General features: G+C 39.0%; 1 protein-coding gene across 14 annotated transcripts in view; it reads left to right on the top strand.

The window, feature by feature from the left end:
• The window catches only part of GIGYF2 (GRB10 interacting GYF protein 2), a 77989-nt gene that overhangs the window by 37697 nt on the left and 12336 nt on the right, over positions 1–27956 (top strand). For 5 of the 14 annotated variants that reach the window (XM_075032092.1, XM_075032088.1, XM_075032086.1 and 2 more), the window contains 12 exons: positions 12323–12502; positions 18802–19019; positions 19108–19270; positions 19339–19557; positions 20048–20238; positions 20945–21104; positions 23093–23259; positions 23665–23753; positions 24778–24885; positions 25445–25542; positions 26036–26136; positions 26936–27097. In XM_075032092.1, the coding sequence (XP_074888193.1) occupies positions 12323–12502; positions 18802–19019; positions 19108–19270; positions 19339–19557; positions 20048–20238; positions 20945–21104; positions 23093–23259; positions 23665–23753; positions 24778–24885; positions 25445–25542; positions 26036–26136; positions 26936–27097 (1856 nt within the window). Of the gene's footprint in view, positions 1–12322; positions 12503–14946; positions 15073–18801; positions 19020–19107; positions 19271–19338; positions 19558–20047; positions 20239–20944; positions 21105–23092; positions 23260–23664; positions 23754–24777; positions 24886–25444; positions 25543–26035; positions 26137–26935; positions 27098–27956 lie in introns of those variants that run through there. The other 9 variants (XM_075032090.1, XM_075032098.1, XM_075032094.1 and 6 more) reach the window with 6 other exon arrangements.

The raw sequence follows: 27956 nt of genomic DNA, 5'->3' as shown, positions 1-27956 counted from the left end.
GGTAATACTTTGCTAAAAAAGATTAACTTTAAAAATCTGACTACTTCTCAAATTTTCCCTGCTTAGTTGTTTAAATATAACTTTCATACTTTACCTTCCTAAATTTACATTTGAGTTGCATGCTTTAATTCTTTAGGGGTGAGTGGGATGGGATTAGGCGTACTGTATCTGAAAAGAAACTGAATTTTGTCTGATTATATCAGGTTTTGTATCTTCTTTTTAGCAGACTATAATAGTGTACCAATACTGTTATGAATACTATTAACAATAGTACTATGGAAATAATGTTTATTATTTTTCTAACATGTTTATGTATTTTAGAAGAATGCTGTAGTTTACCTAGTAGCCCTTTCAGACTTTCTTAGCTCAGGAAATGTCTGCTGTCTGCACCCACCATTTCCAGTTAAGCAGAATTACAGTATTCAGGGCAGAGCTGCTTCTGGGAGTCTGAGGCTGTTTATGTAAGGATCGGGTAAAAAGAGGGCAGGATACCAATACTGAAAATATACTGTGACATAATTTGAAGTCTAGTCTGATTAAGCAGTGTATTTTTTATTAGTGACCAAATAAGAAAATAGGACAGCAAGTGTATGGGAATTAGGGGGTGGAGATGGAATTGCAAATGTGGGAAGCAAAATGGGTACTTGTAGGTATTTGACATGTTAGGCTCCTTTGTCTACTTTTAAACCTCAAAACTTGACAAACTTGTCAGAGATGCTGAGTGTCTTTTGAAAAGACACTGGTCACTCAAATCCATGAATTTTATAAATACTGAATGCTTAAAGTTCACCTGGGACAGATTAAAATTAAATATGGGCTCCTGTAAAACAGAGGCTTCATAATGTGTGCAGCTTAGGGTTGTGAGGAAGCTTGTTTGTAGGACAACAGAGGATTTAAAAAAACATAAATTCTGCAAATCATAATTATGGTATGTTTAGTCAATTTTGTTGGTTTCCTATCAATTTTGACCTTTCTCTGAATTATAAGTGTTTCAGTGTGTAATACAAGTGTACAAGCAGGCTAGAGGAATTGGGACTTCCCCTCCCCGTGCCCTGCCCCCCAAAAGTGCAGTCTTAGTTTTATCTTGAAACCAAATAGATCTAAGGATGCTGAACTTCCAAATGAATTAGGAAAGGTAAAAATTTTTCTTGTGATCTGTTATCCTGTAAGCCAGCAGTTTTCATGACTGTTTACTTGATCCTGATACCAAATTTTAGTAATTACCAAACATTCTCTTTTGCTTTTACTTGTGCTTAATGCATACTGAAGTGTGAGAATTGACATCACAGTCAATATTTAGCTAAATTTTCAGTTTTCTTTCCTTCTGTAGGTTCTCAGAACCATCCAGCTATTTTTTCTATCCGTGCTGTAGTCAAAGGAGGTAGAGTAGGTGATGGCCTGAGTGGAATTTGGTGGTTTTCACCTCATTTTTATTTTCCAATTCCCATCTCTTAGAAGTAATATTTCGAAGTGGCTCCCTGTGCCAGAGAATACAGTGGGCTTACTGAGATTCTCCCAGTCAATAGTACTAGGCTACTTTTCTTGGGGAATTCTGATTGTAGTCCATTCAGTTCATAGCATATCCCCCCTGTCTTCATCCGAGTTTGATCTTTGGTCTACTATATAGCTGTCTAAATGACAGTTTTAAGTCTTGCTGCACTGTTACAGAATTTACAATAAGCTGAATACAATTTTAAATGCTTCAGGAACCACATAATTAGTGATGTGTCTGTAGGGCAGAGTCTTTGTGCTAAGATTTAGAAGATGCCTTCTGGATGCTTTGAAGGAGCTGGAAAATGGGCATCTCTGAATGGTAAGGATGATGGGGACCATGCTCAAAATGAGTTGTGTACAATGCCTTGGTTTTATCATCTTAGAAAAAGCAGTACTTGGAAGAAGCACTCCCTTGTTTGAATAGAGGGGAACACTTATAGAAAGAAAAGTCTCTGGGTGTAAACATTGTGCATTCTTGGAAAAAAACCAAAACTAAAGAGGAGAACTAGTGTGTCTGTGTAAATTCTCATGGTACTTTGAGGGCAGCATCTGCTTCATAGCCTCCAACTAATTTGTGTTTGCAAAACAAACATAAGCTGTGAGAATGAACTTCATATGGATTGGTGACAGAAGCGTTTTCTACAGTTACGTACATTAAGTATGTTTTTGCTTTTTCTCTTAATGTGGTACATTTTTCTTGGCTGCACTTCAGACCTTCTGCACATCAATGCTAAGGTAGCATGCTTGAGTCCCACAGACTACTCAGAGCAAAATGCTGTCAGCATTGCAGGGTCTCAATTTTGTTGATTAAGGAGCTTTCTAGGGTGGTGATTAATCACTTAATGTTGACTTAAAGCTCTGAAAAAAATTTAGTGAGTGTTCACTGTCAGGTTGTTTGGGGTCTTTTCTGTGGGGGAGGATCCATTACTGACAGATTTCAAAGGTACTTGAGAAAGAGAATGTCCATTAGCCCCCAGCAGCACACATCACAACAGTCTGGTGTCTCTGTTCCTTGAGACTGCCAGCAGGGAAATTTGCCTGCTGAGTTTAACCAGGTTACTGCTCTTGTCTCATCTGATATAGGTCTCTGATTTTTCTTGTTTAGGACTGTTTAAAATATTAGGTATCTAATTTGGTGGCAGTGATAGCATTGGAAGTGTGTAAGCTTGAGTTCTAAAACTGTTGTTTTGCAAAAGCTCTTGATGGCTTTAAGAGCCACAAGTCTCAACTTGGAGTGGGAAAAATGGGTAAGAAACTGCTAATAGGCTCTGAGCAATGCGGTTGGTTTAGAATAAGAGGTGAAAAAAGAACTGCCCTGTGAGAAATAGTTTACTCAGGGTGGATGAGTCCTCTGTATTTTCAAAAGCAGCGTCAACTTAAGAGTAGATATGACTTTGAATTTAAAAAGAATTATTGTCTTCTGTCTAAACCTTTCCTTACCCACTGTACTGAAAAAAAGAAATACCTGCTTTCCTTGTTAGTGATAAATTAATGAAGTTTTAAAGTACAATTTGGACCATCTGATCCCCTGCCTGGCATGGTCCTTGGTGTCCCCACATTAATCCCAGTTTCAAACAGCATATGTTTTAGGAAAAACATTTAACTTCGACTTGAAAAGAAAAATTCTGCATTGTTTGTTGGAGAACACTCATCTCCACTGCTAAATGCGTACTGTGTTTCTAATCCAGATTTATCTAATGTAATCTCTTAACCTTGATGTTATGCTGTTTGTCTGGTTTTGCTTTTCCTGACTTGTGAAACTTGTAGCTTTGGGGTGTTCCTTCTCCCTCCATCTCCCAGTTGATAGCCCTTGACTGGAAAGACAGGAACTGTCAGAAATGACTTTTCTAAATCTCTATTGGCATGTTGACCGGTCTTTTATCATGCATTCAGTGTGTCTAATCCTTCTTGTTTCCAGTCTATTGAAAATTAAATGGTTATCACCAACTCCAGTGTCTATGTCAGTTCTTAGCTTTTTTTAAATCTCTTTACCATCATTGTCCTTCATTCCGGCTTCCTTCTTCTATACACTGTTTGAAGACAAGTCAAGGTAGGGTGAGTACTAACTTTTTAAATTGAAGTCACAGTTTCCCTTTACCTAGCAGTTGGACAGGTTGTAAACTGACCTGGCTTGCTAATGATTTATGTGCAATAAAACCTTGCCTTACAGCTCTAGGATATTGCTTGCATTTCTGGAATTCATGATCTAGCATGCTGATCTCCCACGCTTTGCCTTTTTGTTTGAGATCTTCCTTGTGTTCTAACACCTCTTTGTTACATTGCTGTTTGGTGCCATCACGTTGCTTTCCTCTTCTTTCCTCTTGCTTAGTCTTTCTCTTGACAGCAGAAGCTCAGCTGCTAACACTCTGGTAGGATTGCAGGGGATCTCTTTTGCAGCAGTGTCTTCATTTTCTTTTTGTTTGCCTTCTCAGTTGAAGGCATTTGAAGTAATGCTTCCAGCCTGTTCTTAGCTCAGTACACTAATGCACCTGCAACCTTTTTAGGAGCCTGAATGCCTTTATGTGGAGCTGTGTTCAGGGGAGATTTCTGCAGTGCTGCCCTACCTGCCCAACTTCTATTCATAACAAAACCTGTTCTAATTGACTGTGGAAGGGATTTGAGGCAATTTATAGTGCATTTCTTCATTATGACAGCAAAGTGGTCAAGAGGACCTGCTGTTTGCTGGGAGTAACTGCAAAAATGGCTTACAACTGTAGTATAGTTTCAAGATTTGTTAGAACCCAGGTGGTGCTGGCATGCCACTCTGGGAATGTGTATGTTCCCTCTTTACTTGACCTGGATCCACATGATCTTGTACTAGTTTCAGATTTAAGCATCTTCTCTGGATTCTAAGCTGTGATCATTCAGATGTGTTGCTGCCTCTGCACTTTGCAACAAGAACAAACTAAGTTTATAATTTTTTTAAAGGCACTTTCATGATATTAAAATCTCAGTATTGTTATTTTTAGATTGAATGGTAATCCTTGAGATGCTCTGACATTAATATTAGGAAATGAAGGGGTTTTTTTTCAGTATTGATGACATGACTGGATCATATAACTTACATTAAGGGGCAATCTTAGAAATGTAGGAAGTAATTAAGTTAGAATAATTGCTTTGGTTGAAAGCTTATGCTACAGTTGTTAGTAGGATAGTTAAAATTTCAAACATCTTTGTCCTTTAGGTATGGAGCTAATGCCTCAGTGAGATGAATAGGAGTAGTTTGTAAGAAAACTGTTTTTTCTGAGCAGTCTGCAGAATTAAGATAACAGTTTTCAGGACTTGTTATGTATATAAGTAAATCTCGTGAAAATCAAAACTTTGATTTGTTGAGCCCAAGTCATACTTTTCAAAGCAAGTGCCACAAAGTATAGGATGCAAGAGCTTGTACTTTTGACCTGTGACAGTTTACTACAGAATGCACTTTGAAAAACAAAAACAAAACCACAACCAAGCCCCCCCCCCAATTTTGGTAAAATGGAAGAGAATGTATTTTCTTTTTTTTTTAGTACAGAAAGCAAGGCTGCTTATATACTCTCTTTAGGGATATCTGTAATGCTCCATTTTGTGCATAATATATTTTCACATAGTGGAGCATGCTGAAAATACTGTGAAGATCCGTATGAACCCTAATTCTTGATTATGAAGTAGCATCTGAGTGGACCAACTAGTCTGGCTACCTTTAGAGAAGCAGAAAAACTTTACCAAGGTAGACTTTGCTTAAATGTTGTTTAAGACTTTAAAATATGCTAATATATATTAAATCTTTATAGAGGAACTTAAATGCAAAATTAAGTATTGTTAATGGAGGAGTAAATTTACAGTTAAGAGGGAGGATTTTATTTGATGTAAGGCTGTAGTAATAAAAGTCTGCTGCCATCCATTTTTTTTGGAACTTGCTGTTTTTGAAGAGCAGTCCAGCCCTGTGTGATGCAAACTCCCCAACGGCTTGTTTAGAATGACAATTTTCTAGGACGTTGGAGTTCATACTCAATGCCTGCACATGGTTTCCTGGGCAGCAGTGTTAGCTCACAATATGTCCATAAGCACAGAGAATGCATTGATTGAAAATTATTGAAGGCATGCGATATAATTAGAGATGGTAAAAGCAGACTTGAAGAGGTGAAGCTCATTTTTTTAAAATTTGTGATGGAACTGAAGTTAAATGCTGAGTTAAGATGAATGCAGCATGCAGGTGAGGATGATGTTTTCATACCACTTGGCCAGGTAACACCCGGCTACCTTAGCTGCAGGCTCGAACACCCCATTTGCAGAGTGTTGCAGAGTCTTTCCAGCACTGTTTATCTTGAAAACTTTCTGAAAAAATATTGCATGATGACTTTGATTTTTGCTCTGTATGCTGTTATGACTATGGTCATCTGAGAGCATTTTGAGCATTTTCTTTGGGGGGCAGGGGGAGAATCAGAAACCATTTTGTTTAAGGTGACTTAATTTAGCAAGCTTTAGAAATAAAACTCTGTGTCCTGAAAACAACTTTGATTAAAGAATGACAGAACAATCTCTAACTGTACAATAAGAAAAAGAAAAAAAGTTAAGTTTTTTTTTGTGTACTTACCGGTCTTCAAAGGATTTTTGTGCAGGAGAAGGGGAATACCTGGGCTCCAGGAGAGGGACTGGGCTGGTCTTGTGTATTAGTCCTAGCACTGGCAAGAAACTTCCCACAAGTGGTTGGTAGTGATTTTTTTTTTTTTAAATTAAAAAAATGGGTTTGTATGTCTCACTCCTGTGTTTATAGTGCTGGGGGGGGGGAGTGTTGGTTTTTGTCTGAAGCTGATTTGATTGGTCATTTTGCCTGCAGGGGGGCTGGTTAACTCTGATCATGTGGAAAAGAATGCTGGTTTGTTAGGAGGGTTTCTTTACCCCAACACAAACCCTTAGCAGCCAAGGAGAAATCCTCAAACACTTGGAGAAGGGGTGCCTTCCCCCTCACCTCCTTAATCAGGATAATTTTTTAGGTTTGTATAATCTGATAGTTTTATGTTAAAGTCGAAAAGGCCAAAGTTCCCCTAGAAGAGCTGAGTGGATAAAGTTCCCATATTGCTGCTGAAAAACACACACTGTTCTCCAATACTTTCTCCCTAACCGGTGTCAACTACTGTTAGTTTAGGTGAAAAGAGAAACTCTTGTGTCTCACTGTTGCGTGTCTAGTGCCACTTCCTCTTCTCATTAGGTCCCAAGCTCCTGAGTGTTGGTGTTAACAGAAAGGTGGGCTGCAGCTAATATTGCAGCCTATGGTCTCTGGAGGGTGTTGCTGAACTGTAGCTTAATGCTGGTCAGAAGATGTAGATCTGGCCACTTCTTTTCCATCTCCACATTGCTCCTTTGTGAAAACATGGAATTAATCACAGGATTTTGCTAAAGCCTAAGAATGAAACCATGCAGATTAGGTGGGTTGCTGATTCCATGCAGTAAACTAAAGCACTTCCACTTAAGCTATTTTCTCTCTTAGTTATTAAATGAGAAGGGTTGTTTGGGGAAGATATTTTAGTTGAATGACTATGCAGAGTGGTCAGCATGCTGGATTACTAAACCGAACTCTGAGGACAGCTTTGTAATACAGTAGTATTTCACACTTCTTTTTTTCCCTTGGTGAGCTGCTGATGTGAGGGCTTTGATCGAATGTCAGATGTAAGAGGATCTGAGAAACAAAGGCTGTGGTTGTTTGCAGTAAAACTACTGAAGGCCTGCTGGGAAAATTATTAATGTAGACTTTCCTGCTTAGGAAACAAAATCTTTCTTTTTTTTTTTCTTTAACCTTCCCTCCAACCCTGAATTACAAAACATTAATTCTTTGCTTCATTAGTATGGAACATTTTAATACATGTTCAGGCATAGCACTGAAAATTGCGATGGTCATAGTGTGACCTTCAGAGAACCAAGACAAATAATGTAGTGCAAGGGGACTCCCACCACTGTGGCAAGCCTGAAGGACAATGTGACTTGCCCTTCACCCTTCCCTGTACTCTCTAGCAAAGTTGAACTTCTGCTACGGACAGCCTCTTTTATTTACAAGTAGGATTTTTTTTTACGGTTTGTAAGAAAATAATACTTGTATTTTGTACAGTAGAAAGCATATGGTGTCCAGTCACAGGTTTTCTAATCTGATTCAACTGAATGGATTGACAATCTAACACGATCATACAGCAGATGAAATAGCTGCAGTACATGATTTCCAGGTATGTGTTACAGAATTATACTAACTCTCTTGTTAATTCTTTTTAATTTACTCGTTCATGACAGTGGATAATGGTCAATTTAGCAAAAAAAAAAAGTTATATTGGAGTAGTATGTCTTTGAGACCTACTATTGAGATTGAGATTTTTATGGAGAGAGAGAAAATGTGAAGCTAGAAATGGGCATCAGAACTTCTGATCTCTGTCACTGACTTCAGTTACAAGCAAGTCACTTCATGATGTACGTATTCCTATAGTGTCCCTATCATGTCAAATACTGTCCTAATGAAAGGTAGTCCTTCTGTAGAAACATCTTCTTAAGGCCATTTATTTTATTTTTCTGTAAAATGAGCTATGAAATAACACATCTAGGCAAAGTTATCTGAATTCCTTTAAAAACACTAGCTGCAAAGTTTTTTTTTCTTTTTAACCTCTTCTTGAGGAAGCGCGTAGTACACAGCAGAAAGAAGAGAGCAACTCAAAACACTTAACAGACTCTCCTAGTTTTCCCCCTCTTTAGAGGAAACAGTATTGCTGTCAATTATCGCTTTCCTGTTTATTCTCTTCAAACAGTGAGCATGACATAGGAAACATGGACTGACAGCATGGAGAACAGAAGTTATTTGCCATTCTGTTAGTAAGTCCTCTTCAAAAACCTGTTGCCACAGGGCTATGTCCCAGAATCCCAGTCTTGTTCTTTGCAGTTAGTTTCCCTTCAACTCAGTGTTGCACAGCTGTAGGCTTTTTTGGCTAGATACCACTAGGCTCTATCTGAAGTTTTCTGTAAACACCATTGCTGGCTTTGTGACAGACTTGAACAGAGGTGCCCTTTTACTGCTCCTTCTCTTCAGGAAGTCCAGTCAATTAGTCGAAGGCAAAACCATAGATTGCATTTTAGTTTTTTTTTTGTCCTTAAAACATTGCCAAATAATGACTCTGTGACCTAAGTAATCTCAACTGAAATGAGTGTTCTCAGGTCTAGGAACAGTTTGCAAAGACAATATGTTAGGACTCTGGAAGTTATGAATTTAGATGTAAGCTGTAGGAGTATTCCTGTATACAGTTTTGTCATAGTCTTTCTGTCACTTGGGTAGCTTGATTTTTTTTTTCTTCTGATCCTTAACCTGTGACTGGTTTGTATTTGAAAAGAACTAGTTTCTTGGCTGGTCTGTCTAATGTTGACGATCATCTCATGCCAGATCTGTTTTGACACATACCTTGCTCTCTTTGAATATTGCTTGCTATGGTGTCCTAGTACCAGAATACTTAAGTATGTCATGGTATGCTGCACTTTCTCTCTTAATTCCACTGAAGTGTGGCATTGAAACAGTCATCTGAAGTGACACACTGGTGTGCTGCTGTGTTTAGAAAGGTTTCAGAATCATGGGTGATACCATCCTCAGATAAATATAATACTGACCCCTTGTAATCGATTCTTTTCTTCTTTCTTAGATTTCTAATGCTGTAGAACTTAAAATCAGAGCGGGGCAGGATCCCACTTGTGTCTGATCTCGGCAAGCAGCATTTGACGTTTTGTCACCTCTGTAGAGATATGTGTTTCATAACCCACAGAAGCAGATGGGGATGCCATTTTCTGCAAGTTCAGAATACAAAACCTGACTTCAATAGTTCAGTTCTTGGGAGCAAAACCAGCTGTCTTAAGGAATAAGAAAACATGAGTTGCCTTGGGTATATCTATAGCATCTGTATATCTGCAGAGGGGCGAAGAACATACGGATATTCAGTGGCAAAGTAGACTTCACAATATTCTTTAGGTAACTTTTTTTTCCAAATGTTTTTGGAAGAGCAGAAGAGAGTCTGTGAGCTGATAGCTTGCTAGTGTTAAAGAGCAGTCTCCAGAATCTTAACTGAACTTAATAACAATAGAGAAAAAAAGATGTTATTTAATTGGGAAAGTCTAAAATCTCTTGAATTAATGTTACTGAATGAACATCAGGTAATAGCTATGAATTTGATGAAAATAATAGATACATCTCTAATATTTTTTCTAGTCCCAAAATAGCAAATTGGGTAACTTTTTTCTGTTGGTTACTGTTTTAGTGAGGAAAAATGAGTGTCTTTTGCTGCAGAATTAAAAAAAAAATTACTTTTTTCTTATAGCATTTTAAAAATAAGCTCAGAAAGAATGAGGCATATTCCTTATCATCTGGGTCTTAGGCTCATCTGATCTGTTGGATTGCAGCTCTCTCCTGGGCCACTATCTCTGTGTGTTTTACTTTCAGCTGACTTGGCTCTGTAGCTCTGTCTCCTAGTTTTCTACAACGTGTAGCCCATCCAAGGATCAATACTGAGAGGCTTCCCTGTACTTCCTGTTACATTCTTCTACATGACATTTTTCAGAGATCTAAAATGAAAGAAACCCTGTATTTTCCAGACTTAAATTTTTCTGTCTAGCTTGTTGCCTTCCTTTATTTTCTGTGAAGCATGGGAAAACAATGTGGTTGACCTTCATCTGCAAAGGTTTATCCATTCCAGATAAGTAAATTTGCCAACATTGCACCTACCAAATGGAGTTCAGTGTCTCCAGCAAACTTGTTTTACTTGGAGCCAGTATCACAAGACAATGTTTTAAAATACATTGTTTTAAAATTTTTGTTCTCAAAGCCTAGCAAGTACAGAAGTGGTCTTTAGCCAGATGTTCCCTTCAATGAAGTAAACGTGTATCTGGGTTATATTAGGCTTCATAGCTGAGATTGCCTGTTGATACTGATGATGTACTTTAAATTAGCCCAATTTTCTTTAGCTCTTTACATGGAAACAACATAAGAGGAAGGTATTTCGGTTACTTTCCTGAGGACCTCAAGTAGTCAATTGTAGTCACTCAAGTAGTCATCAGGGTGGCGGAACTCTTGCATCTTAAACATTGGTGTGTTTCCTGCCTCTCCTGTCTACTTGACAGGTCAAGGGCCCTGCCATCTTGAAAATTCTTGTGGAAACTTGTTCCTGTGACAGTGGTAAAAGGATTTCATGTGAACCTGGAGCATGGGAAACTGGAAACATTTTGGATTTTGTACGCTGGATTGAATTCAACCTGTACTCTCTCACTATAGTCCCTCCCTAAAACAATATACTGTGGAAAATTTTGAGCTGGAGAAAGAAAAAGGTTTTTTTTCTCCAGTGTTTTGAGATGGTGAAGAAGGGATGTTGGTTTTTCTCCAAGATATAGGCAAGGTCTAAAGACTGTGTTTCCTGTCTCCAGAGTGCAGCATATCTATGTAGGAAGAATTTCTGAGTTCTAAAAGGAGGTTTGATATGCCATAGAATTTCAGGTGCTCTGTTCCCTCATTTTTTCATTGTCTGAAAAAGCTGCATGATTTGAAGAAAGGGGAATGTAATCTCCTGTCTTTCCTAAACTAAATTCTTAAAAATGTCCCTTTCCACCCCAGGAACCTTAGTGCGCAGTCATGCTTTATTTCATTTTTCCTGTCTAAGCAAGCAGGCATACTATACAGTCTTCACCAGATATCATCTTATATATTATCTTATATTTTTGGATTTTAAGACTCTAAGAAGGAAGATTAACTATACCTTTCTGTAGTACTTGAATACGTGTTTTTTGTAAATAAGCACACAATTGCAGGTTAACACTGGTTAATAGTATCAGTGAAGAAGTGGCATCACCATGCTTCCTCTAAGAATTCTGGTGCTGCACAGCTAAACATATTAAAAGAAATACAAAATCCAGAAGTCCTGAAGCTAGTACTACCATTTATTTTGGTGGTGGTGTATCCTTGTCAGGATGAATCAACAGTGAAAGCAGCATGTATATCTACCCTGAGTTACCTGGTGTATAGTGTGGATTCTTTTTATAAAAGTATTTACATCATCCTTTTGTGACAGTGTTGCTCTTCATTAAGTACTTGAGGATTTTATATGCTTTATTTTAAATATAATGTAATGTAAATTAGGAACTAAAAGACTATTCTATCTCTTAAGCTTCTGGTAGACTTGTCCTTGAGCTCAAGCGTAGTTGTTCCTAACTCTTAATATGCTGACCTTGGTCCTCCAGCAGATGGATTCACAGGATAACGTTAATACTAATATGTTTTTCTTTAATCCTACTTTAAATTTTCAGTCTTTGCTAAAACATTGCAAGAATGCTGTATGTCATATTGGATTAAATATAGAAGTTGTATCCTTTTTATTATGGAAGTAGCAAATATGTTTAGTTTGTATAAAATGTGTGTAATGTTTATGGTTTATTGTATTCCCATTTTCCTTTAGCATGAGATTTTTCATGATACAGCAGTTTATTCTTTCTCTCTGCACACTTTGCCTTCTTTCCTTTTATGTTTCCCTATGTCTTTTAAACTGTCTTTTCCTCCTCTGTCTTTCCTGTCCATGTCATAATTTCTTGTATGCTTTGCTTTACTTCTGTTTGTTTGGGTTTTTTTTCCCCTTGGTCTTTCCATCCCAAGGTACATAGGGATGTGGAGGTATTTCTTAAATCTGTGTAATATGTTTTCTTCCATTACCTTCTATTCTTCTCCTAGGTTCCTATCACCACTTACTACTTGTGCATTTTTGCCTCTAAGGGAGCAAGATTTCAACCCTTTTGTTTTTAGGTTCCTAAACATGGGACAGACGTTCACTGGCATGTGTTTCCTTTGCAGTGAGACCAAACTTTGAGGAAGGTGGGACAGCAACAACGGGGAGGAAGCATGAATTTATACGCTCTGAGAGCGAGAACTGGCGCATCTTCAGGGAGGAACAAAATGGGGAAGATGATGATGGAGGCTGGCGACTGGCTGGGTCACGGAGAGATGGTGAGAGGTGGCGCCCTCACAGTCCAGGTGAGAGGAGATCTGGAGAAAAATGTGGCCATGGTTATAGGGAAAGGGTCCTGCGTGAATCAGGGCATGGGGAAAGCAGAGGAAAGGGAGGTAGCATGAAGTTTGGGACAAAAATAGGTAAGGTTCACGTGGTTTCAATCATTGCTGGTTTGGCATACGTGGGGTTCTTGGTCACAAAATGATTAGTGTGAAATTATGTGCCCTTTGTTTTCTTTTTAATATCTTCAATACCCTCACATCTTTAAGGGAACAATATTTTTCAGGTGTGTACTTGGTGTTGTGCTACAGGTGTGTATGTGCCTGGTAAAATCAGGGGGCTTTTTAATAATACTGTTTTCTCTGTGGCTGTGATGCCAAGGGGAAAGAAATTACTCATGTTAGATAGCATATCTAAGGCTGTGGAGTGATGCTGACACTAAACCATTCAGATTGTTGGCCTGCTTTCTAGTTTTCCAGATGTGTTTGCAATGCCAAGAGGCATCCTTGGAAAATATCAAAAGATGTTGCTCTATGCATCCTGTAGTTAGTTACAGGATGTCTTGTTTCCCTGAATTTCAGGCATCTATTTGGTGTCACTCTACCCTTCCCTGGCTTGACAAAGTCAGTCTGGTTCACTTGCTTTCCAGCATTGAATTGCTAGAGTTGCAGGAGAAATACAAAGCTGAGCTTGGTATTTGAGTAGTATAACTGCAATGTAGTTATTTATTTATTTATATCCTTGTACTTGGAAAAGATCCTGCTAGCCAGTCATACCCGTTGTGGGATCTTGGTTTTGGGTATCTTTTGGCTGCAGAAGGCTTCTGGGGAACCAAGGGAGGATTGTGGCTCTTCTACTGTTATATCTTCCTAGGGAAGCAAAGGAAGCATGGGACATCTTGGGGGCTGAGGTGGGCAACTTCTTTTTTTTTTTTTTTTTTTTTTTTTTTTTTTTAAGTTAAGTCACATTTGTTCTTACAATGGGTCTATCAACCTTTTCAGCATCCCAAAGGACCTTCAGTACTGTAATGGTTGTGAGCAACCATTACCTCTGTTCCTAACCCTCTCCACAGCTACATATTACTCTGTCTTCAAACAACTGTTAGCTTGTACTAAAATATAGCAGTGAGCCCAAGGCTAGATTTATAATCAGATGTTTTTTATTTAGAGCAGGGCTAAGGGGCAAATTTTCAAGAATGTCATTTTCTTTTCTCCAATGTTTGGTCACGATTGTTCATTAGACACTGCTGCTTTGTTATATAGTGCAGATGACATCAGGCCAGCTACGATTGTACCTCATGATGATCAGATGCAGCATGATACTCTGGAGTGGAGTGTTCTGCAAGTACAAGCCTGCATGCTTTAGCTTAAAAGGAAGCATAGACCTCAAAGTTCAGAAGTTCTTTCATGTCTTGAACTTTTTTGGAAGATGTTCTGAGGAAGGCTTTGAAAATTCATCTTCCATCATAGGAAATATTACTGCTTATTTGAATTTTCGCTGTAGTAGACAACTAACTTAACTTCACTTACAAGTTAGTTTTAGCAGGTATAATAAAAAGCCTGTTCTAAGAATTCTGTGAATCTCCAGAAAAGTTGCTAATTTTGAGATAGACTGAGTTGACAGCTGTATTGTACTAGTCTCTCAGCTTTGGTCAGAGCTGTATTTGAATTCTTCTGTTAGTAGTAACCACAGGACCATCAAAATGGTTTTAATCACATTCTTGCTTTAAACAATGAGTTTAACTCAAATTGGCATGGCTTAAAGTGCTTCTTTGTACTTACGCTGCTGTTAGGTAATAGTACTAATCATGTGTCCTGCTAAAAATAGAGAAATGTCTTCAGAGTACTGTCGTCATTTGTTTAGCTGGACCTTCCTTTGACTTGGCTCTGCATACTTCCTACTAGATTGTACGCTGCTTGTTTTTTTTTTTCTTTTGGGTGAGAACAGTTTAGAAGAACGTAGCAGTTGTCAGGCTTGAGTTTGTCTTGTTCTGGTGTTAAGCAAAGAATACTTTGATTCCCACAGACCATTGTTTTTCCAGCTTTTGAATTCCTCTTGCTCCTTCAGCTGTGTTTACTGCAGGATGGCTGACCTAAATCTGCTCATTTTGTGCTTTTTTTTTAATAGGCACAAATGATCAAGAGGATGGACTGCTGCTGCTGAAGCAGTCTTGTGCCCCTAAGTATAGTTTCCCAGATTCTGCTGTCTGATTTATTGTAGCTCAAGTTAACTTCCTTGACATAGTTGAAGGGATCTGTCATGTGTCCATGCTGTGTTTAAACTGTTCTCCTCTCACATGGCTATGTCTCATATGAAGTAAGGGATCATCCGAGTGTTGGTAGTAAAGTGAAGCAGCAAATCAGTCAGATTTCTCCTTAAAATAGACAAGCATAATGCTTTTTTTCCCTTCTACTTAATTCAGAAGGATGTAAACTTGTCTTTTTTTTTTTGCAGCATGAAAACTGTCTGGATTGCATGACCAGGCTTTTCCAGTCACAGTTTATGGGGTTTTCTACTTTTTCTACTACTGTTTGTGCACTGGGACTAGAAGTCTGATTAGAAGACATCTTTCCTTGGCTTATACAATGGAAAGGTTGTTTTGCTAGTTGTTCTGTACCACTGCTATTGTAGATGTGAAATAGGATCTTTAGACTGGGTTAACTATCTGTAAGAAGAATGTGATTATAGCTTTAAATTCACTGGCTGCTTCAAAGTTCTCTTTTTTATTTATTTATATTTTTAGCCATCTTTTTTAAGGATTTAATGACTGCTTACCTAAAAAGCCCCTTCTTTCTGTTGTTCCAGTTCTTGCATTCATACAATGATGGCCCTTTAAATTTGCGGAGCAAGTCCATTTTATCAGAAACTTACACAAACCGTTTTTGGTCTCATAACTTGTGAATGATGTATAGATGGTTTTGGTTTTGTTTTTTGTTACCAAGTCATCCTTAAGGAATAGGAAGCATCTATTCTTGCCTAAAACTTTTCTCTGATAAGATTTTGTGTCTTTGCTTAAGCAGCTCTATTAAGATCTCTTTCTGGAAAAGCATTTTAGAGAGGCCTGAGTTTGTAATCTCATATAATTTTTTTTTTGGTTGCTGGTTTTTTGAAAGGCTTTTCAAATTCATCCTGGTTCACTCCATTTTTTGAATCAACTGCTGTGAATCAAGTAAACTACTTATCTTTTGGGCATTGTGCTTTGTGCTTCTTGAATATCTTGAAGCAGCTAAAGTACATTTGTTAATCTTGCTCTAAAATTGAGCAAAATAAAAATTAGATTCATATATAACATATGCCAAAAAAGTAATGTGTACTATTCCTGTGTCTTTTGTTTAGTATTTAGTGGGTTTTTTAGTATACATTAGGAATTTCTTTTCTGAATTAGAGAATAAAACTTTTAAGAGATAAATAGCTATTAGTAATTGAGACTGAAATGTACTTGGATTTCCTGAAGCAGCCAGTATCCTTTCTTTCACTTGTAATGTCACCATAGGTTGCAAACGGTAAATTTAGCTTAAAATTGTTTCTTTTAACTTGGAATCTTGATTGTATAACTGCTGCCTAATGATACTACGGGACTGAATTCAAAGCTATGTTTGTGTCCTAACTATTGGTTAAAAAACTTCAGGTAAGATTTTAAGATTTGTCTTTACTTTTGGCTTGCTTTAAAGATTGGCAGCCCTGTACTTCACACCCGAGTTGCTCACTATATTCTAACTAGGCTTTTATAAACTTTTATTGTTACTAAGAAACAAGGATATGTCTGGTCCACTTATCTCTTTGCCTGTCCACCTAGCTCTGAAAATGTGGGCTATGAAAGGAGGCTGTGCGTCTAAATCTTTGGAAGCAGACCATGTGGTAAACAAAGTCTCCAAGTTCTTAATTTGAGCTTTGAAGATACCTGGAATTAACAAAACGCTTAGAATTCATCTTGAAAAACCATGTTTCTGGGTCCTACTACGAAGAGTTTGTGCTCCTGTTGTAGGGATGTGAACTGTATAAAAATAATTGAGGCTCTTCTCAATGCCTGGTCTCAAGATGGGCCATTTATGGCTGTCTAGAAAGTTCTTACTACCAAAATTTCCTCTTCTATACAAAAGAGAGCTGAAGAAAAGATGCTCAGCTATATGCAAGCCCCAGGGTAGCAAACAGGCAGAGATATTAATCTGTTTGTACAATATGGCATTGCCAGGTTCAGGCCATAGCTCTGTTTTTTCCACGTATTGGGAAACCTGACGTGGACATTGCTGGCTGTACTGAGGAGATGTCTGCCTGTGGCTTTAATCAGAAATGCAGTCTGGTTGTCAGCAACCTCTCACACTTAAACCTCAGAAAAAGCCCTCAGATTCCAAAGGAGGTCCTGGTTTTGATGCGTTGCTATTTCTGATGAAGAAGGGGGAAGTAAACTTAATGCTGCTTCTGATGCCATGTCAGTGGAATTTCAATGTCAGGCCTTTTCTTTCAGGTAGAGTCTGTTGTCCTGCTTAGTTGCTGGTTGTTCCTAGAGATGCTTTTGTTCTTCTGAAATTGAGCATTATTTTAGTGAGGTGTTCATATGTATGACTTACTTGAAAAGAAGGCCCTTAGAAATCTGCACCTCCTGCGTTCGGCCGAAGTTGGAGGCCAGGATGCTGTGGGCAGAGGTGCACAGGGTGTGATGCAGGCATCCTATTCTGAAGAGGGTGTATGAAATAGTTATTACTTCATAGAATCATAGAATACCAGGTTGGAGAGGGTGTCAAATATCATCTGGTCCAACCTTTCTTGGCTAAAGCACTGTCTAGACAAGATGGCCCAGCACCCTGTCCACCTGAATCTTAAAAGTGTTCAAAAGTGTGCTTGAGCTCTCTGGAGTATTTACTCCATTAGTGCATCTTCAGTGAGCCTTTGTCTTTGCTTACATATTTTTTGAGAAGTTACTGATGAACAGGAGGTGGACATCACAGACCTAAGGTGTTAAAAAATACTTTAAAGCAGGCAGAAAAGGTGGCATAAGCGCAAGCTTACTGTGCCTTACTTTGTTCCTTAATGACATTAAAAAGGTTGCCTCAGAACATTGATTTGACGGTGTTGCATACCAAAAATGTTATGTATTTGTTTCCAAGGCATAACTAGAAGCATAGATTTATACTGTGGAATTATTTGCAAATAAGCACATATGGTATAGTGAAGTCCTTGTTAAACTCTAATCTGTAGTGTTTCCTTGATAAAATATAATCTTAAAGTTCATAGTGTTTCTAGAAGGAGTTTGTTTCATGTTACCTGTATTTGTGAGACAAAGGTGGATTTTTGCATGGGTAATATTAATAGTTAGGGTATTAGGGTTGATGTGGAAACATGCCTCATTCATATGAAGCAAATGGAACAGTTTCTCTGTACTGTGACTTTTTTGCTAGGTATTTGATAAACAGTGAGTGAGACTGTAGTGATTGCACAAATTCTGAGACCAAAAAAAGACATTTTTTCTGCAGAAAAGAACATGGCCCCTAAAAACCAAGGTGCTTTCACTGTTGCTTTGGAACTTTCTGGTAAAGATAGCTTCTGTTGGTTGGAAAGCTGTTTACAATCCTTTCACTCCTGGTTTGTTTTCCTTAGCAGTAAGTTTTTTACAGTTTAAACAGCACTATTGCAGTCAGAGGATTTTAAGCTTGGCTGAATGAAGAAATCTTCTGAATAGATAAGAAAGAAAAGTGAAATAAAATTTATACTTGAATTTGGAAAGTTCTCCCCCCTTTCCTTATCATTCCAAGTTTCAGTATTCCATGGCTAAAAAGTTACTGTTCAAGAGTCTTAACAGTCCTTTCAAAAGTGTTTGAACAGTTGTCAGTCCATTTTTCAAGTATATGCACAAAAGTGTCTCTGAAGGCAGGAGGAAAAACGCATGGGTGGTTTGTTCAGGATGTGACTTTTACAGATTGCCTAAAAGAAAATATAAAATCTTATACATACAAAAATGCCAAAAATTTTAAGTTAATGATTGCTGGTAAATTCAGTCAGCATCTAGTGTTGCTTGTCTTATTTCAGTGCTTTTAGATTATGTAGCCCAGCTTTCTTCCCTTACATGTTTTTTTTAATGCTCATAATACAGTTTATAATGTGGGGATATACAGTGGACAATATTTGAAAGTCTCCTGCTTAACGGTAAGATACTCCTTTTCTTTTCCTTGTCCTTTAAGATGCCTGTTCATAGGTGGATTGTACCCTGTAGGGGCTTCCTGAATTTCTGTCACTGTTTGTCATCTCTTCACCCACCCCTTCACCCTTCCAAGTAAGCTACTACCCCTGGGACTGTCTTGTAAAGTTGCTTTCCCCCCCACCTTAGACTGCCCTCGTTCTGCAGGCTGGCGAGAACACATGGAGCGACGGCGGAGGTTTGAATTCGATTTCCGGGAACGAGATGATGAACGGGGTTATCGACGAGTAAGGTGTGGGAGTGGCAGCATGGATGATGACAGGGACAGTCTCCCTGAGTGGTGCTTAGAAGATGCGGAAGAAGAGATGGGAACATTTGACTCCTCTGGAGCGTTTCTCTCTTTAAAGGTGAAAAGCTGTCTTGGGCCCTTTGTTCGCTTTGAGCAAATGTCCTGTTACATTGGGTGGATTATGGATGGTTATGTTGGCTTTGTAGAAGGTGCAGAAGGAGCCAATCCCTGAGGAACAGGAGATGGACTTCAGACCTGTGGAGGAAGGCGAAGAAAGATCTGACTCTGAAGGGAGCCACAATGAAGAAGCCAAAGATCATGAAAAGACCACCAAGAAAGAGGGAGAGAAAACAGATAGAGCAGTGGCAGGTAAGGGGGACTTCTTATGCATCTCTTCTATGCTGCAGAGTAGAATTTCTGATAATTCAGTTACATAGAACTGTGCAATGTTACAGAAGCAGTGGAAGAAGCAGTCCAAACATCTTCACCAGCTACCAGGTCAGATACCCCACCGAAATCCCAGCCTCCAGACCCACTGCAGACGAGCCTTTTTGAAAGGAAGGAAGAGTCTGTGCCAGAAAGAACGGAAAAACCAGAAGATAAAGAGAATCGAACGGAGAATACACCGCCAGCCAAAATGTCCAACAGAGGGGAAGGTAATAAATTTGATAGATAAATTTAGTAAGTTTCCATTACTCGTGATTAGTCTTGGTCTCTTTTAAGAGGCAAGTGCTGGATTATGGTGATGGAAAGCCGGAATTCAACAACTGGTCTATAAAAACAAGATTTGTTGGATATGCTGTCTCAAGCGCTTGTAGCACACTGGTACTTCACATTGCAACACAGTCTAGCGAAACACGAGCTAGTTGTAGAGCAGATCAGTCTGGACAAATATATGTTGCCAGGGAATGGGGTATGGTGAAATGTGCAGAGTTCTGCACTGTTAGAACTAAACTGTTCCGTGAAGTTAGGTTGGGTGCCTGTGCTGTCAGCAGTACCAATGTGCAGTCATACATACAGGAAGATCTGAAAATACTTTTGCTTTGGTGCGAATTTTGAGCTGTTGAATGTTTTCCACAATAAATTCTTAAAAATCATTTTAATTTATGTTAAAGATAATGAACTAATTTTAACATTTTTCTTTAGATTTGGCTTCTGTTGCTCAACCTTTGCCACAGATTTCTACAGACACAGCTTCTCCTGCTCATCTTTCTCCTCCTGTTTCCAATTCAAATCCTGCTCTGCGGCCAGTTCAGACACCTGTCACAGCTGCTCCAGGCATGGGCAACATTCCCACTGACCCAGATGATGAAGAGGGCCTCAAACACCTAGAGCAGGTAAAACTTCTCAAATTCCTTTGTTGTTGACAATCGTGAGACTGGAGGAATGTGGAATGCAAAAAATATTTGAAGCCCATAAAACCAGAAATGCAGCTGAAACTTTACACTTCACAATGTATGCTGAAAGTTAATTTTTCCCTCCATATTTTTTTGAGAATAATTCAAGCCTGTCTAGTATTTTTCTGAATAAGGGTGCTATACCTAGTGTTAAAGAGCTAGAAATCCTAGTGCTTATTACCACTGTCAAGTAGCCTTACTATTTGCCTTGAGAAACCATAAAACAGAATGCCCAATATTGTAATTAAAAAAAAAAGAAAAAAAAGGAAAAAAAAAGACAAGAGAAACATATACGAAGTGCAGACTGTGTTCATGAACGTTTAGTGACTGCTGAGATGTAAAGCATTTTTCATGCTAGTGCTCCCATACCCGTTTTGTTTTTCACCGTGATACTGTGTGGGACTTTCTTGGCAAGTTGTTTGAAAGCTTTACTTAAGCAGGTGAACTGTGCTTATTCAGGATTGTGACAAGGTGGTAGACTGAGGTCAGGGTTCATGGTGCAGTTACACCAGTCCTTGAATTGCCTGTAATTCCTGGTATGCTCTTGAGCACTGGGTAGTACGAAGTTGTATCTGTTGTGCTCATTTTCAAATCTGTAAGCACACATCTAACTCTCATTGCTTGCTGGTTTTGATGTCTCCTGCAGCAAGCAGAGAAAATGGTGGCATACCTGCAGGACAGTGCCCTTGATGACGAAAGACTAGCAGCAAAAATTCAAGAGCACAGAGCAAAAGGTTCCTCTATGCCGTTGTTCCATGAAGCCATGCAGAAGTGGTACTACAAAGATCCACAAGGAGAAATTCAGGGTAGGTCTGTGCCCTTTACACTTCCTCTTTTGTTTCACAGAACTGTTAAAGAGTTCTTCACAAAATTACCACCAACAGATACTGATGCTTGTTTTTACAGAAGCAGCACAGGGTATTTACCACTCTAGAATTAGGTTTTGAAAATAAATCTTCTACCCGTCACTGCCCCCATCAGCTCAGCATGCCTCATGTCCAGAATTATACTGTATTGTGGCTGAGGTTTGCCATCACTTCATGTTTCTGTAAATTGAGGTTAGACTAAAACCTGGTTTTCATGCCAATAGTTACTCTGATTTCCAGATAATAGTGGAAACAAAACAAGAATGTGACCATTCAATAGCTCGTTGAAGAATGAATGAGAAACACTGAAATCAGTTTTCTAGTCTCAGCTCAAAGATGTGAAGTATTCAGGGAAGGGTGATTTGCTTAGAATCTAGAGCAGAGAAGACAAGTCTTCACAAGCCTGTGCTCTCATATAATGTCAATGTAAATTGTACTTGCAGCCAGTGCGTTATTAGTTCATATGATACCAACTGTTTCATGCTTGCAGTTTTTGCTTAAGAAATCTCTCTTTTTTTTTTAATGAAATTTGGAGCAGGCCTTTTGTATAGATATGTGCATCTTTGTTTTCAGAAGGTACTTTTCTTTTGGAGGTCTTGGGGCTCTTTTTAGCAGCTGCGTCCCAAAAATGCAATTAAGCAGCGAGTTCTTGCTGTACTTTGCTAAGTAGTTCCTAATGCTGTTTAGTGTGAATGACTTCCTCAGCTATGAACTCTAGATAGGATTTGTGGGGTTGTTATTTGTGGGATCTGTGCCAGTCTCTTGCCTGCAGTTATTACACATCTTTAGGGTTTTCTTCTCACCGCTTTAAGTTTAAAGGATGTTAACCATAAAGCATTTTATTTGCTCAGTCTGCTTTAGACTTATGTTAGTTGCTGCTGGTTGTTTATTGCTCAGTGATGATCTAACAATTTTTTACTGGAGTGAGTACTTCCTTGAATGTGACCTCCAGAAGTAAACACTCCCACATAATTTTTTCTTGGGATACCTCTTGTGGTTTTCATATTCTCTGGGAGGAATTGCCTTCTAAAGATAGTCCTTACAGAGAAGGCAAGAATTACCAGACATTCTTGCTTTTCAGAAGATATTTTTGCAAAACTTGTATTCATGTCATTCTTGCTCTGTTAAATAATCTGTTTTGCTATACTGGCTCTGTCTGTTTGGATATGTGAAAGTAGTATAGGGAAGGGAACAGCCACTTGGAGACATCATGAAAATGTGGGGCAGGGTTCCCTTTGAAGGGAGCGACTGAAATTTTTCTGAGGAAAAAGAGGAAGAGTGTAGGTTTTGAAGAAAGGAAAGAGAAACTGATTTCCTCATTATCTTAAAAAATGTAATTGTCCATTCAGAAGTTGATCTGGTCGTCTGCTAAGTTCCAGAAGCAAAACTTCTGTAAAACATGTAAATTCCTCTGATTTGAAGGCAAGAGTTGAGACAGACTAAGACTGTTTAATTATCTGTGCAGTACATGTGGGGAAAGTAGTGCTTGTGCTTTTAGCACTGTCAGCTAGCAGATACTGCTGAGGTCCAAAATGGAAATGGCAACTGTTGTCAACCTGTTGCTGAGCCTGAAGTAGCGAGCTTTGCTGGAAGGCAGGGTGTGTATTAGCTAGACCAAGCTCAGCACCACTGTGGCTGCTTGGCTTTCATCTCAGAGCTGACTTATCTCCCTCCAATGCATGGTAAAAGCAGTCATGCACTTTTCATTAGGCTATCTGGGGGAATGCTGTAGCCACTGTAAAGCTCTAGATATGTGCATTGACACTCTAATGTTGAATGTACTGTCTGTCCAGGCAAGTGTGTTAGACAGGAATGCCTGATGTACTGTGTTACTTTAACAAGCACCATACTTTGTTTCCAGTGTGCTCAACTTGGCTTTACTCCCCACCCCCCCACCCCTAAATATGTATTGGCTGATTTTATTTCAGGTCCTTTCAGTAATCAGGAGATGGCAGAGTGGTTCCAGGCTGGATACTTCACTATGTCGCTGTTGGTTAAGAGAGCCTGTGATGAGACTTTCCAGCCACTTGGAGACATCATGAAAATGTGGGGCAGGGTTCCCTTCACTCCAGGTCCAGCACCGCTTCCACATCTGGTAATTATGTGACAGTTACAGTATTCAAATAGGCCTGTAACAAATGGAAATGGAATTATTTATGTGTCAACTGCTCTGTCTTGGAATTGCAGGTGTTCCAAGCACCAAAGTGGAACTCTTGTGTTAAGTTACCTTTTTAAGTGGAGAAAAGACACTCAATTTATAAATGTTTGTTTTGCTACCTCTGTGGCTGGAAGGCTTGGTCCTGTGATACATACAAGTGCTGTGTATTTCACAGTCACCATACTATAGGCTTTGTAAATGTTGATTTCTGTCTAGGTATTTTTCTATTTTCTCTGTCTTTTCAGTTCAGAATGCAACTTTTACATTGCTTGCATTTGCTATTGCAAATACTGCTGTTACTATAAATGTTACTAAAATAGAATGTTTAATTCCTAAACATAGGGTGAGCTGGACCAAGAGCGGCTGACCAGGCAACAAGAGTTGGCCCTGATCCAAATGCAGCACCTCCAGTATCAGCATCTTTTAATACAGTAAGACTGCCAGTCCCAGAGATCTTCCAGTGGCTGTGTTCTGCCCTGCATTTTTAATCACCTGGGTTCAGCTTCTTGTCATTGTTTCCTTTGGCAATGGGGCTGGGAGCACTTCACCTCCAACAGCAATAGCCTGCTTCCACAAACACCAGAGGGTCGATAGTCTGCAGGATTAGGGTGAAGTGTGGCTACCTGAGGCACACTTTTCAGAGTCTTTTTTGGTGTCATGCATAGCTACTTTGGTAAGACCTGCTATATAGGTAGCCGTTATGGTGAAACTGAATCCCGGCTGTCCTTGTAATGCAGTTTGGATCTGTTGGAGTCAGACGAAGGCTACATGTCTTTTGAACTGGTGGTGGAGAAGGCAGAACTTACTTTTGGTCTGGTTGCTCAGCTTTTTGAAGATCAGTGGAAGGTAACTGCTAAAGAAAGCAGTTCATCATCCATTTTGCCACAGTTATCAGTTGTTCAGTTCTGGCCAGTTCCTAACAACTTGTTTTGTAGGAGCTTGGAGAAAAGAAAGCAATCAGACTCATTCAAGGGGTCCTCAAAGCATGTGCCATGATTATTGGTTTTGAATACTGATTGTCAGCTTACAATTTGATAAGGCAAGAGCCTGCCCCTGTACTAGGGGATGCCTTGATATGCTGGGGAAGAGATTGATTTGTGAAGTGGGCAGTCATCAAAGCCAGGTTAATTTGGGCAATCTGTATGTAATTTATAGAAGAAGGAAAGTACCATTGCATAGCTTACAAGAGAAACACTGGACAGCAATAACCAGTTGGCAGAGTTGAGGGTGAAGAGGAATTTGATTCTGCTCATGGTGCCCGATTTGTTGTGTTCTTATATCTTGATTCTTTCCAAGGCCCCATTCTGTGGTTTCCTCTAGTATTTAGCATGTACATGATACAGGTCAGTGGTCGTTAGTCCTGGAGAATGAATCTATGTGCAACTTCTGCAACTTGGGTATTATATAAATAAGCAAGTGAACAAATACCAGTGATTCTCTGCTTCTCTTTTGAAGACAACAATATGCACAGGTGCTGGCTCAGCAGCAGAAGGCAGCCCTCTCATCCCAGCAGCAGCAGCAGCTTGCTATTCTCTTGCAGCAGTTCCAGGCCCTGAAGATGAGGTGAGTTACCCCAGACTTGAACTGAATACCATTCTTCCTATACTCTAACTTGCATATAATGATAATTATAATCTTGTCAGTGGTCCATCCTATTTAAGTTTGCTCTTATTTGAGCATTACATATTTTAAACATTGTGTGAATATGAAACTGTTGCAGGGTGTCGAATACTTCTTTATATATGTAGCCTTTACCTCAGAATGTTTATGAAAACAATGAGGAAATCTTGTAGTTGAAATCATACCTTTTTGACAGATCTGTTGTGCTGGTAACAGAATGGCTTTGCCAGTTGAGTTTTGCAGTACTAGATGCTTGTTCCTCAAATTAACCTATAAGCAGCAAATGCAGAACTGTAGCAGTACCTCGCTTAGCCCTTGACTTGGCAGCAGGGTTGAGATGAGCGAGAACTCTGCAAGCAACTAGTGTTGTCCACATCATATTTTTGTTTTAAATAGAGGTGTGGAAGGAAAGGAGTATGTTACAAGTTACTGAATCTCATGCGTGTTCAGAGCACTCTTCTCCCTGGAAGTGGCATGTTGACTCTTCCTGTTGGTATTACAGAATATCTGAACAGAACATGATGCCACCTGTTACAAGGTCTGTGTCAGTGCCGGACACTGGCTCAATATGGGAACTTCAGTCAGCTTCACAACCTACAGGTAAGATGCTTAGCATGTGTCAGATTTGTTGAGAAAAGTTCATGGATTAAGAGCCAGCATTTTTGAGGTGATTGCTCCCTTTTTGACACTAGGGGAAATAATTTCTGCATCAGTATTTTTTTAACTGGTTCAGGCTACTTTGCCTTGCAGTTTAAATTCCATTTGAGAGCTGTGAAGAATATCGTAGTTTTTCTGATGGTTATGGGGTGCCTTGATCCAAAGGGATTGAGTGTTACATTATAAAGGTGTTCTGCTCTTATGGGAGGAGTTTGAATAGCTGCTTCTTGTGTAGCATTTTATAGGAAACCCAGCCTTGCTTCAGTAATGGACAAGCCTTGTTCTACAGGAAGGTGGCTCTCTGCTAAGACTAATGTGTTACCATGATTTTGGTTCATAAAACATAGTAACAGCATACACAAGATTCCCCCTTTTGGTTTTTTTTTGTTGATGTGCTTATTTTTGCTTGTCAATGTTTGTTTTCTTCACTGTCTAGTCTGGGAAGGAAGCAGTGTCTGGGATCTCCCCATTGATACTGCAGCTCAGGGACCAGCTCTAGAACAACTTCAGCAGCTCGAGAAGGCCAAAGCTGCAAAGGTCAGAAACTGTTTTGTACTGTAAGAAGTTGGGATTGCTGTTCTGCAATGTAACTGTGTTTCCTGAGCCAATGGAAGACTCTTAGCTCTTCAATCTTTAGGCTACTCTGTACTATTTCGATTAGATTTTCATGGAAAACACCATAAAGAAAATACGGGTTATAGAAACCAGTTATTAAATCCTTGTGGACTGCTGTTTGGAAGTCATTACTGTGGCAGTACTGCTGATGTCTAAAATAGTGGTTATGTTTTTTACACTTGTGATTAAAAACTATTCACTAGCCACCTCTGTTTTAAAATGGGATCATCATGAGCTGTCATGCCAAAACCTGAGTAGGAGCAGGTAGTTGTTCTCTTAATCCTTGCATCTTTTCACCAGAATTGGTTTTGGGGAATCGCAAGAGTTCTGTTTGTCGGGGTTGTTTCACACTTACACTAGTATTAAATTATTTTTTTAGTTAGAACCTGTATGATTCTGTACATTTCCTGAAACTGGCTATTTTATGATGACTGCAAAGCAACTCGCTACTACCTTCTATAGTCAGAGGTTATTTTAAGGAGCTGATGTAGAAAGACTGATTAGAGAACTGGTGTTTTTTACAGAACAGAAATTGTTCTAGACTATTTCAGGAATCTGACCCCAGTAGGCAGCCAGCTGATAGGTAAAATTACAATTAAAGGAGAGCATCTATCAGAGGCTTCATCTGTTATGTTGTTACTATAATCTCAGCAGAGTTGCCCTAAGAAATGGTGTAGGAATACGTTACCTGCATCTGAGCATAGTTTTATGTGAATTGTAGCTAGAGCAAGAGAGGAGAGAAGTGGAAATGAGGGCCAAACGAGAGGAAGAGGAGAGGAAAAGGCAGGAGGAGCTTCGGAGGCAACAAGAAGAGCTACTTAGGAGGCAGCAGGAAGATGAGAGGAAACGACGGGAAGAAGAAGAACTGGCCCGCAGGAAGCAAGTGAGTTTCCTCAATGTAGTTCATCTCTAATTAATTTTAATACTTTATAAAACTCACTTTAAGAATCCTGTGGGGTCTAATTAATCTTTGGTAGGTGTGTGTGAAGACAGTTCTAATATTTTTCATGTGAGTATATGAAATGATCATCTTCTGTTCTTGATTTTAAGTTGAAGAGCCCAAATTGCAATCTGAGACATGGGCTTTGATGGTTGACTTCAAGATAGGTTTCTGTCTGTGAGCCAAGAGGCTTTATTCTGTGTGGAATATTTCTTCCCAACTTCTTAGTGTCAATATTAGACTATAGTTAGTTGTGCAGATATTGTATGTTTAATCTTTAGTCACCACTTATGCAGTCTAGTGTTTTGATACGGGTATGTTCTGGAGTAGACTGGAGCTTAAGTAGCTGTTCAGATAAATAAAATGTAGAAGGATATAGTGGAAAAAGTGATGTATCATTTAGCTTTTTCTTCCTTGTTTTTTCTTTTAACTTAGTAAATCATTTATTCAAAAAAATTATTTGGATTATGTCATGGAGTTTTTCAGCTTTGTTTTCTTGAGTTGATATTTGGGAAAGGAAGGGATATAGTTTGGACAAGCAGATTTGTTAAAATTACGTGATCTGTATTGCAGTAGGAGAATGAATGTAGGAGTTGTAGTAGGTTCTCAATCTTACAAGAACACGAAATGGAGACATTATTGGCTTGACGTTTCTAGCATTTACTTCTGAATTCTGTATGGAAGAAAGATTAGTTGTTCTTTAAGTGTTGTAGGAGGGAAAGGCAGTGAAAGTTAGTTTTCACTCTGTGTGTGAAGGATAAGGGCAAGCACATTGTTGAGCTTATTCACTAAGGAGTTAGTA

This window comes from Buteo buteo, chromosome 7 (genome assembly GCF_964188355.1).
Source record: "Buteo buteo chromosome 7, bButBut1.hap1.1, whole genome shotgun sequence".
Taxonomy (NCBI): domain Eukaryota; kingdom Metazoa; phylum Chordata; class Aves; order Accipitriformes; family Accipitridae; genus Buteo; species Buteo buteo.
This window is presented reverse-complemented; position numbering and strand designations above follow the sequence as displayed.